At 40.2% G+C, this 13,723-nt stretch overlaps 1 protein-coding gene across 2 annotated transcripts in view; it reads left to right on the top strand.

Moving 5' to 3' along the window:
• Nucleotides 1-13,723, top strand: part of plxnb1a (plexin b1a) — a 59,108-nt gene that overhangs the window by 29,111 nt on the left and 16,274 nt on the right. For both annotated transcript variants that reach the window (XM_077514761.1, XM_077514762.1), the window contains exons 2-11: nucleotides 2,989-3,051; nucleotides 3,588-4,464; nucleotides 4,606-4,848; nucleotides 5,758-5,940; nucleotides 8,822-8,950; nucleotides 11,665-11,765; nucleotides 11,868-12,000; nucleotides 12,662-12,818; nucleotides 13,117-13,225; nucleotides 13,578-13,686. In XM_077514761.1, coding sequence (XP_077370887.1) covers nucleotides 3,598-4,464; nucleotides 4,606-4,848; nucleotides 5,758-5,940; nucleotides 8,822-8,950; nucleotides 11,665-11,765; nucleotides 11,868-12,000; nucleotides 12,662-12,818; nucleotides 13,117-13,225; nucleotides 13,578-13,686 — 2,031 coding nt within the window. In that variant the 5' untranslated portion in view covers nucleotides 2,989-3,051; nucleotides 3,588-3,597. The remainder of the gene's footprint in view (nucleotides 1-2,988; nucleotides 3,052-3,587; nucleotides 4,465-4,605; nucleotides 4,849-5,757; nucleotides 5,941-8,821; nucleotides 8,951-11,664; nucleotides 11,766-11,867; nucleotides 12,001-12,661; nucleotides 12,819-13,116; nucleotides 13,226-13,577; nucleotides 13,687-13,723) is intronic.

The following is a 13,723-nucleotide window of genomic DNA, read 5'->3' as shown; positions in this document are numbered from 1 at the left end:
ATGCAAGTGTGTAGAATGCATTTTACATGCCTGCCCCATTCTATTTTCATTGTATTTTGTGGTTAATACTTTTGATTTATATTTACTGGTCATTTTAATTTTCTATCCTTCATGAGCTTTCGATAGAGACTCTTTGAAACCCTCACCGAGAACTGTTTAAAACAATATGTTTAACAGAGCTCTGGTTCTATAACTTTAAAGCTGATCTCTTTAACAATTTGGCCAAAATATTTTTACAATTGACTGGCTTTTTTTTTTTTTTTTTTAATTAGCCATTTATGACTGAAACATATTCTAATTAGTAGATTAACACCTTAGCTGTTCACAATCAGCCCTCCTAAGAGCCTTGGCCAATAGTTTTCAGACTGGATTCAGGTTTGACGTTCCGCACTCTGTCTGCGGATGTGACATCATGTGCCCTTTGTGTACGTGAAGAGGGGTGTGTGCAGTTTCATTTTTTTGTCAACAGGTGGCAGTAGTGAAGCAAAATCAAATTATCTGCATTCAGTAGCTTTAAATCGAAGGTGAAAAAACTGACAGTGATCATGAAAATTAGCTCATATTTTGCAGATGAAAGCTGAATTGATTATATAGCAAGGGAAGTATGCTGTAGGTTTTTCTTTAAGTTGTAAGTCCAAAATAAAAAAATAAATAAATACTATCGCATACATGTGACCCAAAAAAAGCATTAACCAGCTTTTTTTGGTTACACCAAATAATTGTGTGTTGGGTACCTCAATCAGGCCACCTTTGCTGTGCGTTGCACAGGAGCGAAGGGGACCTAGCCGAGTCGCTTATGCTCATTCCCTTCCCCAGCACATTACTTATACCAGTTAAATAAAATGAACACAGTGCCTTGGGTACAGGCCATTTTCCTAACTGTTTGACTAAGACTGTCTCAGCCTTCCATTTTCACAAGATAGTGTTGTAGTTCCGAGCTATATTTTCATTTTTATGGAGGATCATGTCATGACGGGCTATGGCATAACCAGTGTTTCTACAAATGTACAACCCATCCCAAAAGACATTAAAAACCTCATTCTGATTTCATATTTTAAGTTAATTCTGGCTGTTTTGCCCAGCCATGTACTGTATCTGCTCTGTGTCTTCTCTCTAAGTGCCTGCTTTTGTTGATCTCAACCAGGCATGTTACTTTAATGTAGTCAGTGGATTGGATGCACACATGCGACTGCAAATGTGCAGAGTCTGGGGCCCAAACCCAATCCAAGCCACCAGAACACAAGAAAACAAGGCCAAGCTCCATGACTCCAGTCCCAAAGTCTCCCGGTGCACAGCTACTGCTGACCTCCGCATATTTTATGGGGTCGTAGTCATTCAGTGAGTTGTCATGGCTCATTAGGGGCTTTAGTGATGAACTTGCACAGTAGAGTTTCTCACTGATTTATGAATGTGAACAGATAGAATAGACACAAGAATGGGGTTGGCCAAGAGGTCACAGATAAACACATTACTATAGAAATGTATAGAAACATTTGCTGTAACATACAAGCATACAATAGCTAAGGTAGTATGTGATCCAAATGAAATTGAAATCATATCACTACAGTTACTGAACACCACAGAATAAATTCATGTTCTTGAGCTATTCCATATTTCCCATCATGAAACAAGTGATGAACATGGGTAATTAAGTTTGTATGCTTCATCCAATGAATAAAGTGATTAAAAAAAAAACACACAAAAAAAGTCCCAAGAGCAACACCCCAAACTAAACTTCCGCTTCATCCTTTCACACAGCTGCATTAGGCTTTCCCCATGTTCCTAGTAGTTCCACACCACAGACTCATCACATGGTAGCTCACGTGGAACCATCATAACTGGTCTGCAAAAGGAAGTTCCCATGGCGATGGGGTCATTTACGAGCTATAAATAAGTTGACCGCTGTGTGTTTACTGGTCAAAGAGCAGGTGAGGGCGCCAGCATAGTGGGAATCTTTCCCAGCCACGTTGAGTATTTACAGTATAAAGTATTTACAGCAAAGTATTCAAAATGAAGTATTTATAGGGAGCTGTAAAGAGAGAAAACTGCTTTCTCAGTTTTCGTAATCTCAGAAGTGCTTAGGGCCTGTTGAAGATTCTATAATAGACCAATTCCTGTCCATACAGTATTTAACCAACCCAATGACAGCAGGCATGGCGGATTATACTTATTATATTTATTCAGCTCATGAATAAGTGAAGAACAGTCCTTAGACACATGCATGCACCCCCCCTTACCAGACATAAGGCACAACACTTGCAGCTGCTCCTTGATGGCCTCCGGTCATGTACTCATCTAGACACCCTTTCATCTCTCCTCCCTTCTAAACCCTCCCCAGCTTTGTCCTTATTGTTTCTGTGAGTGGAGAAGTATTAAGCGAGATAGAGAGGTGCATGTCTCATGTCTGGACAATCATGTCACATTTCAACATGATTGTATGTAATGGTGTACAAATAGGCCTTATGTCACACATACATTTATTCCATGGTCATTGTTGATTATCAAGCTCTAAATGACACTTGTTAGTAATGACTATCAATATAAATGATGGTCCTTTGTAAGTGTCTTGTCACTAAGCGGTTTAAAAGGTTTGGTAAAACTGTGGTGCTTGGGAGTCGGGACATTCATTCATCCCTCTGACCTTTTCTCTGTGAGGTCAGTGGAAGGGCTGCAGAACCTGCTCAATAATTAAAGAGATTTTTAGCACAAATGGGAATGCTCTCAGTCCACAAAGTACTCTCTCAGAGGTGTTGAGTGATGACTCTTGAGATGGGAAGTGAGAGTCGTTTTCAATCCTCAAGCTATAAAGAACACTGCCCATATTCAAAGATGTGTGAGTAATCTGATAGAGGTGACAAGTAGATGAATAATGCGATTATGTGGTTATCATGCAACTTGCCCCAATCGTTTTAAGAATGTCTTATGTATCATTTTAATGTCTGAACCTGATGACTAATTTTATTTATGCTTTTTTTTTCATCTTGACAGAGGGAGAAGAAATGGGATATGATTAGCTGGTGGGAGTCTTCGGCTTAACAAAGAACATAGATGGTAAGACAGACTGTTAAGACTGCAGTACTATCAGTGTGAAATAATCTCTTACGCAACTGGCATCTGCAGCATTTGTTTAGCAGCGTTCTGAGCTGCAATTGTAATGAACCTCTGCATACTTGTATTTCCACTATGATTTATTTAAGGATTTAAGGATGGATGACACTGAAAAAAGAAGTTTACATGGATTCGCTGTGGTGGTCTCAGCATCACTCAGTGTAACATGTGGCTTGTTGATATCTTTCAATCTGTCAGATTTGACCATGTATATAATAATCAATAGTATAACTAGTTTACACTCGTCTCGTCACTGGAGTTGTTGGGGGGAAAAAAATGGTGGCAGGCAGACGGAAGTGTGCATAATTATCTACCTGGAACATGTATCTCCCCCACCGCCTCCCCAACTTAATTCACTGTAATTTTCTCCATATACTCTGTTCCCAACAGGTCCCCACCTGAATAAGCAAAGACATCTTAGCATAAAACTTCAACACAACAAAAAAAATTGTGTAACTCTGCTGCTTTTCCCTCCTCAGAATATCTGCCATGCTACATGGGAAGGCTCAGCACTCCTCCCTCGTCTTGTTTATCATCGTCGTCGTCATCGTAGCGTTAGTCCATGGTCACACTTACCCAAGTTTTTCCCGTGATGACACAGAATTCCAGCACCTGGTGCTCCATCCGGACCCATCCATAGGGAAAGTTTATGTGGGGGCCAGGGACCACCTGTTTCAACTTGATGGATTAGATGGACTTCGGTTGGAACAAGAGGAGAGGACAGGTCCTGTGAGGGACAGCAAAGACTGCATCCCTCCTGTCACTGAGTCCAACTGTCCCCAGGCCCGAAGAACTAGTAACCACAACAAATTACTGCTCGTGGATCCGAAAGGATTGGAATTGATCACCTGCGGCAGTGTTTACCAAGGTACCTGCCAAAAACGGAGCCTGTCGTCAATCAGTGAGGTTCTTTTCTCCACCGAGAGGCCAATGGACACTCAGTATGTGGCAGCCAATGATCCGTTGGTTTCAACCGTGGGGCTTGTGGTGGGGCTTCGGGATGAGGAAAGGTCTGTGATGTATGTGGGTAGGGGCTACACTGCCAGCCAGCCACCAATTTCCACCCGGCATCTTTCATCAGAGCCTATTTTTTCCTACGAAGAGACGGCTAAGCTCGCCGTAGCTGGCCGTCTGTCAGAGTATGATCACCATTTTGTCGCCACATTCACAAGACGAACATATGTGTACTTCTTGTTTTACCGCCGAGACATAAAGTCGTCATCAAGGGAATATCAGACTTATGCAGCCAGAGTTTGCCTTGATGACACCTCTTACTATTCCTATGTGGAAGTTCCTCTCGTTTGTCGATCACCATCCTCTCCTTCCAGAGTTTACAACCTGCTCCAAGCAGCTCAGGTAAACTTATTATTCCTCCTTGAAACATGTTGCTCTACAAAAGCATTTGTAGCTTTTGCCTTCAGTTTAAGATATCACTGCTATGACACGTACCTGTTTGAATTACTTGGATTTTGTCCCCCTTCACCTTATTTGTAACAGGTGGGTCAAGGTGCGGACAGGGAGGGTGAGGACTTGTTGGGAGTCTTCGCCACCCGTGTCAGCTCCACTAACCAAAATCCCTTGGATGGCTCAGCTCTGTGCATCTACCCTTTGGATACACTGGACAGGCGCATTGACTCCATAAGAGACCTGTGTTACACCCAAGATGGGATGTTGGAAGATGGAAGAGAGGTGGCCTACATAGAGTATGAGGTCAAGTCTAGCTGTGCCAAATTACTCAGGGTATGCACGCAGTACGTAGAAATAGCATAAAATAGACATGTTTCTTGTCTATAATCTTGTTTTATTGAAGAATTAATTGCACACTTAAACAGTTTTTTTTTTGTTCTTGTAAGAGCTTGTACACTGGCTAATAACTTAATGCAAGCCATCATCATAAATCATTTCCTACTGTTTACCTGAAGTACAAGTAGATTGACTCAATTGGTTTCTGTGGTCAGAGAAAGGCTATACATCGTAAAAGTCCAGCCAAGCCGGGGGCGGCATGGCTCACTGGTATGGTGGTCGTCTCCCAACCCAGAGGTTGTGGGTTCGATCCCAGGCCATTGTGACCACGTCGAAGTATCCTTGAGCAAGATACTGAACCCCCAATTGCTCCTGATGCTGCGTCATCAGTAGGTGAATGGGTAGTCAAAAATGTAAAGCGCTTTGAGGGCCTTGAAGGTGGAAAAGCGCTATATAAATGAAGTGCCATTTGCCAAGCAACAAAGAGTTCCAACATTACTGGGATTAGACTGCATCAAGATATGCACTATGCAGTGAAGTGATTTTTAGGCAAGTCTTGTAATTAGGCCACAGGACTAAAGCCCAGATGCCCCAGAAGTAGCTTTGGCCAGCTGCAACCATCTAGTTCAACCCCTCTGCTGTCCACAGATGCTTACATTTTGGCAGCCCTCAGAATCATTGAATGGGATCATTAGAGATCAGTAAACCGAGGCAGCTTGGAATCAGCTGTGCAGCAATGTAATGAGGTCTAGTGGGGAGGAACAAGGTCACCAACATAAGGACAACATGAAAGGAAAAAAATGCAAGGGGTGCTAAAAACATGGCTACAGAAAGAATTGAAGGATGTAGTTGGGATAAATGAACAACGGGTAAATTAGCTAAACCATACTCATGTGTATGTTGTAGAACACCCTTCAAGCGTATCCCTGTGGCTCTGATCACACCCCAAGTCCAATGGCAAGCAGAGTACCTGTAGTAGCCAAGGCTGTGTGGCAAACCTTTTCTTCCCACCTCACTGCTGTGGCTGTCAGTGTGAGGTACGACCACAGTATTGCTTTCCTGGGTGACTCCAAAGGGACACTTCACAAGGTAGCTTATCCCATTCACTCCGTACCTACAGTTTGTGTGCATCTTTGAGTCTAGTTTGTTTTTCATACCTTAAACCGTTTTTTTACGTGGTAAAATAATAATTTCCAAGATGTTTCTACTTAATATTTAAAAATGGATATTTGAAAACTTGTCTTGTTGGATAAATGACCTTAAAATACCTTGAAGATTCCGATCATTCCGTGCTTCACAGTACACCAGCATACACAGACAAGCATAGCTCCATATCCTGTGTCCAATCCATTTGGTTTTTATTATGTGCACTTTATTATGTGATTGTTGGCCATTTGGAAGTGATGCATTTTTGAGCTAATACTGTAAGTTAGAAATATATTTTTCTTTGTTTTGGAAGTACAGACATATTATTCCAAGAGTTTAATTTGTAGCTGCCAACTCAGCAGCTGAGTATCACCACCTGTAGACCACTATACATCCATCTGATAAGGTTTCAAAACTGATGTAGTTAATGAATAATGACAGATTGAATTTATAAAATCTGCATGAGTACTTCTAAACCACCAAGCACTACAAAGCAACTTCCACTGACATTATGTGTTGAGTGCATCCTTATAATGGTATTCGGCTCACAGTGATCACGTGGCCTCCGGATGGAGTGAGGCCAAAAAAAAAAAAGTCTCTTAATCTCATAAACGTGAGGTAATATGAGAGTTTGAAGGCCGGGGAATCACTTGAAACCAGAGGTGTCTTCCTGTGCTTATATTGGATTTTTCAGCGTGCTAATCACATTCATTGCCACTTTGGTTGCGTACTGTACAAGTTTAATTGGGTTTTGATTTCAGTTGCATGTTACACAAGATGTTTCTTTTATTGTACTTTATCTTAACTTTTAAGTGTATTTTTTTCTTACTTTTAACTTTAACCTTTACAGTTAAAATATTAAGTATGATGCTGCCAATCATATTGTACTATTGCCGATGTCAGACTACACGAAAACAGCCCGATTTCAGCCCGACCGACGTGTCGCGGACAAACGGGCCATGTCGTAAACGATTTTGGGTTGACTTGACGTAGCCTCGCCCGTGTAGTGTGACACGTTCAACGACTGGTCGCCTGCGGTCCGGGACGGTTGACGACCATCACGACGAAAGTAGAATTTTTGCTCGTCTTGACGCATAATGTGACATACCTACGTCGTCGTCTGTTTGGTTCCACAGCATTGACCAATAGCGAGAGGGAGAGAAACGTCAATCACACACTGAACAGCACTTTATAGCTCTTTTTATTTATGTATACATTTGTTTATTTATTCGTTTATGTATTTATTTATTTATCCCCTGGATATTTCATGGGATGGGGCCAGACAGGTGCATCTCGAGGGGGAAAAAAAAAAAAAAAAGCGCCCCGCTGCAGCGCTGCGGCTGCATGGAGCGCGCACGCATCCTTGCAACCCGTCAGGCAACGGCGACGTGAATAGAGGACCAAAATATATTGTGACTGTTGTTCTAATAATTTCAGAAATTTGGGCATATGAGATGGGTACATATTTAGTGAGGATCGATCACATTTTCATATAGTCGGACCAGGCCTCGCCGCCTTAACTGTCACCCGCTCTCACTTGAAAGTTTTTTTTCCCCCCTCGGAGTGAGTGGCCTACTGTCCAATGCACCATACTAAAACAAGTCAAATATGAATAAATGAAGCAGTAGAAAATACTCAAACAATATAATATTTCAGTGTTTGATAAAATAATAAAACAAGATGTCATCCCGCAAATTAATTAACAAAATCAGCTATAATTACCCCGTCGCATATAGGCTTAAATAAATTAAAATACAGTGTTGGCTACTAAATCATATTTTAAACACTATTGCGGAGCAGGGAACGCAAGCAATGCGCTCACATCACACTTGTCCCATGCGTGCTCCATTCACGCAAACACTTCCTGTCCATGTTTTGTTTTTTTTTGTCCCACCTCCCCGACAAACAGTGGCCGACGCGTCTCTCTTGGCAAGACAACACACGATGATCGGCTGGTGTCTTGTCGCGTTCAGACATGTAGTGTGACTACACGCCCCGTCCACGACACGGAGCGAGTTTGTCGTATAATGTGACAGCGCAACTGTCGTGTAAGACAAAAAAATCGCGTAGTCTGACATTGGCATATGTCAACCTCAAGTCCGCTCACCAGATTAACCACGACAAAATTCCTTTCAACTCATTGCGTTTCCGTGCATCTAGGTCATTGAAACATAAATTGATAATTGGTGCTGGCCTCTCCCAGATCAGATTTCTGGGTGTGCTGTCCCAAGTTTTAAAACCAGTGTTACGCAGAACGGGCACATACTTGTACATCCAATTGCCACACACTCAGAATGAGTTAACTCAAACTAAACGTCCTTTTTGCAGGTGGTGTCTTCCCCAAAATTGTCAGTGATTGATTTTGTTTCTGTAATTTAGTAATATATTTTAATTCATATTTTTAGAGTAAGTTGTTTGCCTCTTCCACTAACGCTTCCAGTTCTATCATTTCAAAATTCCTTTTGCACCACAATTTCCATGGTGAAAACCATCAGTACTACCTGATGCGCAAAACTCTTAAATACTGCAGTTTCAACCACATTTGTACCCGTTTCCAACAGCGCATGCAATCTGTTAGTGATAAACATGCAATTTTGCGCCCACTATTTGGAATCTTAAGAAATCAAGCCCATTCTCGTATTTTCAAAACAGGTGCAAAGCAACTAATAAATACATCTCTCAAATGTTTGTTAATGCAATGCAACAATACAATCATGTATCTCATAATTTAAGTGTCTAAAAATTGTTGATACAATTACTGATGTTCTATTAATCTTCTGTATGTTTCATGAAATATCTTCTATCCTCGGATGGTCTTTCTCAGGTGTATCTGGGCCAAGATAGCCAAGTGGAGGTGTATGCCAATGTGACTATCCAGCCCAAATCCCCCATTAACCGTGATCTCTTATTGGACCAAAAAGGCGCACACATCTACATCATGACCAAAGCTTCTGTAAGTCGTGTAAGAGGATAGGTACATTTTCATGGATAAAACTGATTATTTAGTCTCTCTCTCTATTTAAGTCTTTTTTTTTTCATGTCTTTCCTCATACCTCTATCAAGGAGGGTATGGGCAACAGTCGAACGTTTTTAGCTTGTGAACCTGATGTGTTTGTCGTCATGATGGAAAGGAATTCTTCTCTTTTGTTCTTTAATCATTATAATAACTGGGACTTTATTTGTGAAGTTTTATCCATTTGGGGTAAAAAGTTGCTCTGTGAACTATTCAAATTGAATTTGCATATCTGTACTGTGCGACATAGGTATACACGTAATTTGCAATTCTTTTGCTTTGCCATGTAGACCCGAGCTCAATTTTCATCTGTACCTGGTCCAGATTTGGTTGCAAGTCCATTTTATATGCATTTTGTTCCCATGCATTCAGGGGAAGTTCTGGATGTGGATGAAATTTGATTCCATTTGAGGTATTAAAATCTTAGCAGCTTATTGATATTGCAGGTGACAAAATCTTGGCTCTCTCTGAGTGCTTCGTTTGAAATACTTTAACAGCTGTAGCCTTTTCAGTGTGGTGGCCTGTCCATTCAACCACTCACTCGGATGCCTCCATACACAAGACTGTTGTCACTAGATAATTGATTGTTTGTCACAATTGTCCACGCTTTGATACTTCTTCAAGCTGCGTCTCCCAAAGAAAAAAATGGCATAAAGAATTACAAGGCAAAGAGCATAATAGCAAAATGAGAGCAGCTGGCAGTCGAGGCCAAAGGGCACTCACCTTCTGTGTTGGATATAAAAGTCAGCGGGAGGTGTGGGGGGTCAGAGATAACAATAGTATTGATCAGAGGATGTGGCCTCTTTTGTGAAGGCACACTCCCTACAAAGTGTATGTGTGGGATCTGTGAGATGCGGATATATGGGAAACTGCTAGGGGTGTTAAAAAAAAAAATCGATTCGGCGATATATCGCGATACTACATCGCGCGATTCTCGAATCGATTCAATTAAAAAAAAAATCGATTTTTTTTTTTTTTTTTTTTTTTTTTTTTAAAGAACTCAGAATTGTTCATTCGGTAGTCTCACCGATTCAACGTCTTATCATCATTGCCTTTTTTTTTTGGTGTGTGTGTGTGAATCGATTTTTAAACTTCCATTTTTAATGGAAAAATATTCAACAAAACGTCTGACTTCGGGTTAGGATTCACACCTTGAGCATGGAAGAATGTTATATGAACGGAACATTAAGCCTTAATATTTTATTTTAATGCTGTTCAAACATGAAACAGGTTACAACCTCTATAAGACTGAAATTTCAGATAAATAAATAATACATTTTCATATAAATCTTACACTCTACAAGCTTACTGATTAGTATTTTCTAAATTTGAATGAAAAAAAATCGCAACAATCGACTTATAAATTCGTATCGGGATTAATCGTATCGAATCGAATCGTGACCTGTGAATCGTGATACGAATCGAATCGTCAGGTACTAGGCAATTCACACCCCTAGAAATTGCTATTCATGAGTTGCGTTATCTGAAGGGATTACTAGCTATTTATGCTGTTTTTTTGTTTTTTTTTAAAGAATTATTATTATTATTATTATTATTTTATTTTTATTTTATTTTTTTACAGCCACAGCCTTTTATATAATACTACACATTTGGGGTGTTAAAAAAAAAATCGATTCGGCAATATATCGCGAAACTACAGCACGCAGTTCTCGAATCGATTCAATAGGCAGCCGAATCGATTTTTTAACACACATTTTTGATGGAAAAATATTCAACAAAAGGTCTAACTTTCACACCTTAAGCATGGAAGAATGTTATATTAATGGAAAATTAAGCCTTAATATTTTATTTCAATGCTGTTCTAACATGAAAAAGGTTACAACTTGTTTGTTAAATACAGTGGCTCACAGTTATAAAACTGAAGTTTGAGATCAATAAATAATAAATTTTCATACAAATCTTAGTGTACATATACAAGTTTGCTGAATGGTATTTTCTAAATTGAGTAAAAAAAAAGTTGTAACAATCGATTTGTAAATTCATATCGGGATTAATCGGTATCGATTCGAATCGTGACCTATGAATCGTGATACAGATCGAATCGTCAGGTACTAGGCAATTCACACCCCTACTACACACCATGCTTTAATAGAAGTCGTGAACAGTAGCTTTTGGATTTTTGCATCCTGAATGACCGTTAGTTTTGTACACTTGAACTCAAGAGTTAGTAAACACAAAGTTGTTCATAAAGCCCATATCCCACTGAAGGGCGAACTTGCGGCGCTAACCAATTTCACGTCAGGGACTGTTAATGATCATAGTGTTTCCTAAATATTCTCTAAACGGCCTTAAATGGTTCTCTAGATCGTCTCAATTGTCTTTCTTGTCGCAAGGAAATTTCGAACTTGAACATTAAGACTGTGCAGAGAACGTTTAGGAAACGCTGTGACCATTAACGAACCCTGCCGTGAACTCAACATTTGTTAGCGTCTCCAACGTTCATCCCTCAGTGGGATAGCGACTTCACTTTTGAACACCAGTTACCTTGTAAATTTATTTTGTTTTTTCAGTGATTTAGACCGCCAAACAGTTCCTTCTTGAAAGGGTCCACTCTATAAAATTTCAGCTCCTTAATGAATGTACCGTAACCGGAATTCACTTTGGTTCATTCAAAAAAAATATTTGACCTTCAGGTGGAGAAGCGTCCTGTGGCAGAATGTGGAGATCACCTGGATTGTCAGTCTTGTCTGTCGGCCAATGACCCATACTGTGGCTGGTGTGTCCTGGAGGGGCGGTGAGTGTACAGATTTGTTTGTGGCAAACTGAGCCACACTGAAATTATTTTCTCATGTTCTTTCCTTGCATTTGACTCTTCCAACTCACATTGGTACTTCAGGTGTGGACAACGTTGGGAGTGCCGACGAGGGTCAGTCAAGGGTCAGTGGTTGTGGAGTTTCAACCACACACAGCAGTGCCTCAGCATCCAGCATCTCAGCCTGTACAACATCAGCCGGGGGGAGAAAACAAATGTAATTTAGGGGGAGAGGAAGTAACATCTTTTAATGGCAGCCCTAAATATAACTAGAAAATAGCCAACCCTAGTCTTATGTGAATGTGTATTTTTGTCATTAATGCTCCACCAGAATGTAAATATGTAGTAATTTATTTTTTTTTTGTGGGGGTGGTGGTGTACGGGAGGAGGGCTTTAACTGCAATAGAATTTCAAAGTGAAGTTACTGTTGAAACTGAAATTATCCCATCTGATGCATAATAGAAAGGAAAAAAGAATACACCGAATCGTAGAAGAAGGTCATGTCAATATTTTTCCCATCTACAAAAAGGAATCGACTACAAATGGCAACTTAATCCAATATATCTACCCTTTATGCAGGGAATCTGGGAAAGAAGACGTAGATCACTCTAACCATAGTCAGTCAATATTGCAATGATACATCATGATGACCATGATAATTCAACAATACTATTTACTATAATCATTATGAAATTTTCATCGTTTCATCTCTAATTGTTGATGACTTTCAATTTGTGATGCAAAAGACCTTTAGTCATAGCTACTTTGCAAATTCCTTATTTGTTATGGCCCTATAACTAGACAATGTAATCTCAGTGTTTTCAAGGTTTATTTACAGTAAAATAATAATTGATGATTGTTCTTTTCCTCTCCCACAGATAACAGTGTCAGTCGAAGGACTCCCTAGTTTGGGACAAGGAGAGGCCTACTCATGCTTCTTTCATGATACAGAAACTCCTGCCTTGTTCACAAACACTGGTGTCGTATGCCCCACTCCTGATGCCAATAGTCTACCCCCCATTGGGCATGGAGACGGTGAGCCTCAGGTTTTGTCCACTTGTATACAGCTATATTTTAGAAGCACATCCCCTCTCACCCACCAAAATCAGGCTACAAAAATTACAGTTCAAAAGGAAGTCTTGACAATCCTGTTTAAACAAACAAAATGGCTAAGTGCAGTGATTTATTTATTTATTTTATTTTAAATGCAACCTTTGACCATTATCTCACTATATTTTTCCAACTTATATCTGTACATACAAATATAGCGGCCATGATTAAAATGCACTTTAGTTAGTAAAGAAATCTGATTATTGTTATCTGTGTCATCCAGAGTTTGTGATGGTGATCCTCTCCCTACGTTTTCTCAATGTAACGGTAGCAGAGACGGAATTTACCTTGTACGACTGTAGCCTTGTGCAGAAGCTCTCTGAACGGAGGCCGTGAGTATACGTGCCCTCACGTGCGCGAGCACACACGCACACTGGCACACACACACACACACACCCACACACACACACGCTGCATGTGTCACCATAACATAATTACATCCGATACATCATGTGCTGTCTTGCCTGAGTGAGGCTATTTTCTTCAGCCTACAAGCACAATTACATATTCATGTGACAATACTTTCAATGATACATTTGTTTTTGTACTTCTGTGTTAGCATTACCATTTTCCTCTTTGAATTTTTATTAGTGATACACTTATGACCTGTTAAAAGCCATATGTTGTCATAGATGTGTTTATGAGATATTTTACCTTATTTTTTTATTTGTATTTTTTAACCAGATGCCAAGGGTGTGTTAATAGTCGCTGGGGGTGTAACTGGTGTATCCATGAGCATGTCTGCACGCACAGACACACCTGCAGCCAAGGAGTCACCATCTACAATCAAAATGTGAGTGAAGATTTTTGGCAAGTCTCTGTCTAGTATC

The sequence above is a fragment of the Festucalex cinctus genome, chromosome 2 (genome assembly GCF_051991245.1).
Source record: "Festucalex cinctus isolate MCC-2025b chromosome 2, RoL_Fcin_1.0, whole genome shotgun sequence".
Lineage (NCBI taxonomy): Eukaryota > Metazoa > Chordata > Actinopteri > Syngnathiformes > Syngnathidae > Festucalex > Festucalex cinctus.
This window is presented reverse-complemented; position numbering and strand designations above follow the sequence as displayed.